We start from the raw sequence: 2,690 nt of genomic DNA on the forward strand, positions 1-2,690 counted from the left end.
AGTGAAGGTGGGCCTTGGTACACAATAGTCCGTTGTACTCGGAAGTTGTCGGTTTCTCAGAATTGCAGTGTGACCACAGCGAGCCGCTTTCCAGCTTTTAAGCCCCTGTAGTCTTAGGGCTGCAAACGCAGCGTATTGTCGTCCTATAATATCTATAGGTACGATGTTATGGATCGTATTCAATGCCATAGTAGGTCTTGTGCGGAGAGCACCACTAATGCAGATCAGAGCCGTTCTCTCCACTTTTTGTAATTTATTACTGTTTACTTTCTTCTCCAGCACTGGCCACCGTATCAATACCCCGCACAGAGGTATGGGCCTCACCACGGCGGTGTATATCCAGTTCACTATCTTCGGGGTTAACCCCCATTTTTGGCCGATTGCTCTCCTGCAACTGTATAGGGCAACCGTGGCCTTCCGCACCCGCTCTTCGGTGTTTTGAGTCCAGCTGAATTTTCTATCTAGGACTATCCCCAGGTATTTAGCAGAATCGCTTAATTTTAGTGTGGTCTGTACCAGCCTTGGTGTTATCTATGGGGGGATTTTGTACCTTCTCGTGAAGAGTACAAGTTCTGTTTTGTTTGGGTTTACCCCTAACCCGTTATTTTTTACCAACTCTCGCCTACCTCAGTTTTACCTGCATAATGTCACATAAGGTCTGTGGAAATTTCCCACTTACTGTTAGTGCAAGATCATCCGCATACGCAATAACCTTACAGCCACCCCCCTCCATGCCACACAGTAGTGAGTTTACCGCTGCGACCCATAATAGAGGGGATAGGATTCCCCCTTGCGGGGTGCCCCTCTCTACGATCCTGGTCAACGATACCCCCGCCAGCTCCGCCCGAACCACCCTGCATCTCAGCATTTGTTGTTAAAGGCGCCCTCTATATCCAGGAAGACTGCTAGCGTATATTCTTTGATGTCTAGTGATCTTTCTATATGCGACACTATTTCATGTAGCGCCGTTTCTGTAGATCTACCTTTCGTATAAGCATGTTGTGTGGTAGAGAGTCCGTCACCAACCGACTCTCTGATACGGACCTCCACCAGTCTCTCCATAACCTTCAATTGAAATGACGACAAGGTGATGGGCCTGAAATCCTTTGGGTTGTTGTGGGACACCTTCCCTGCCTTGGGGATGAACGCCACTCTTGACTCCCTCCACTTTCTAGGGATATGACTAAGAGCTAATACACCCTTAATTATAGCATGTAGCCACGCTGAAGTGTTTGTTGCAGCTGTATGGGGGCAATGCCATCCGGACCTGGTGATTTATATGGCTTAAAAGTCCCAATAGACCAGATGACCTTTTCCTTAGTGAGGAAGTCTCCAGTGACCGAAGGATCTCCAGTTAGATGTGGCTGCACCGGCATGCTGTCCGTGGCACCCGGGAAGTGTGTGAAAAGAAGCAGATCCAGTGATTCCTCCTCGGTCTCAGTCCAGGAGCCGTTAGGTCTTTGCAAGCATCTTGGGGCTTTCTGGGCAGCACCTGAGAGTATCTTTCTGAGCCTGCCTGCCTCTGAGATAGACTCCACCCCGTTGCAGAAGTCTTTCCATGAGGTTCTTTTCGACCTTCTTAGGAGCTTCTTGTACTCCCGTAACGTTGTCTTGTAGGTCTCCCAATGTCCCTCCCTACCAGACGCAGTGGCCTGGTTGAAGGTTTTCCTGCATTTCTTGCGTGAAATCTTGATTTCTTCATTCCACCAGGGTGGCTTTTTCCTACCCCGGTGCTGCTTTTTGGGGCATGCAATGTCAATTGCCTTACTGCAGGCTGTAAAATGGTCGAAAAGATATTCCAACTCCTCTAGGTTTGCTGGAGTAGTCGGCTCTCTATCTTCTGGAAAAAGCCTATCCAGCTCTTCCCGATACCTATGCCAGTTGGTATTACGCAAATTTCTAGTTAGAGGAGCCTTGGGCATTCCCCTACTACCTCGAATTGGATATATCGGTGGTCAGAAAAGGAGTGCTCCTCGAGCACCTTCCACTTCCCGACCAGACATTCCGCATTCTCAGAGATAAGGGTAACGTCCAGCTCTTCCCTTCGGGATTTTGTAATAAAAGTGGGATCGTTCCCCCTATTTGCAATAACAAGCTTAGAGCTAAGTATGAAATTAAAAAGTGACTCACCCCGTTCGTTATCGTCGGAGCTGCCCCAGGTATGATGGTGAGCATTTGCATCACCTTCAGGTAGTTGGCATCACCTCCAGGTAGTTGGCACCTCCTTGTCGTGCACTAGGTACATGGATGCCATCTTAATTGGTCGTCCGTTTACACTTAGACTGAATGCTGTTGTGTCCTCGTCGCTAAATTGTGGAAGAAAGAGACACTTTAGTGTGATACTTATCAATATGCACGTCCTTGGTTTCCCCGTTGAGGCTCCATTTACCAGTCTGTAGCCCAGCGCTTTCAGCCCGCAAATGTTTTGTCCCACCACCCAAGGTTCTTGGATTAGGACGATGTCGGCTGACCCTTTAGGTGTTAGATGGAGCAGCAGTGCAGCTGAAGCTGCTTTACAGTGGTGAAGGTTAATCTGCAATACCTTCACCATTTTGGCCGTTATCGCCCACGTCGCCTATTAGGGTGGAGTTGACCGCGTCTTCCGACATCTCGATCAACTCCTCTTCCGTATAAAGCCGAAGCCTGCGTCCGACCCCCAGCGAAGACGTCGATGAGGCATAACCCCCGGT

General features: G+C 49.0%; 1 protein-coding gene across 1 annotated transcript; it reads right to left on the reverse strand.

Moving 5' to 3' along the window:
- Positions 1-1,205: 1,205 nt before the first annotated feature.
- LOC118734048 lies at positions 1,206-1,922 on the reverse strand. Its single transcript, XM_036463745.1, has one exon. It carries the CDS (start codon positions 1,920-1,922, stop codon positions 1,206-1,208), a length of 717 nt encoding a protein of 238 aa, XP_036319638.1.
- Positions 1,923-2,690: the final 768 nt, after the last annotated feature.

This window comes from Rhagoletis pomonella, unplaced genomic scaffold (genome assembly GCF_013731165.1).
Source record: "Rhagoletis pomonella isolate Grant_MI unplaced genomic scaffold, Rhpom_1.0 Rhpom_scaffold_00001, whole genome shotgun sequence".
NCBI lineage: Eukaryota > Metazoa > Arthropoda > Insecta > Diptera > Tephritidae > Rhagoletis > Rhagoletis pomonella.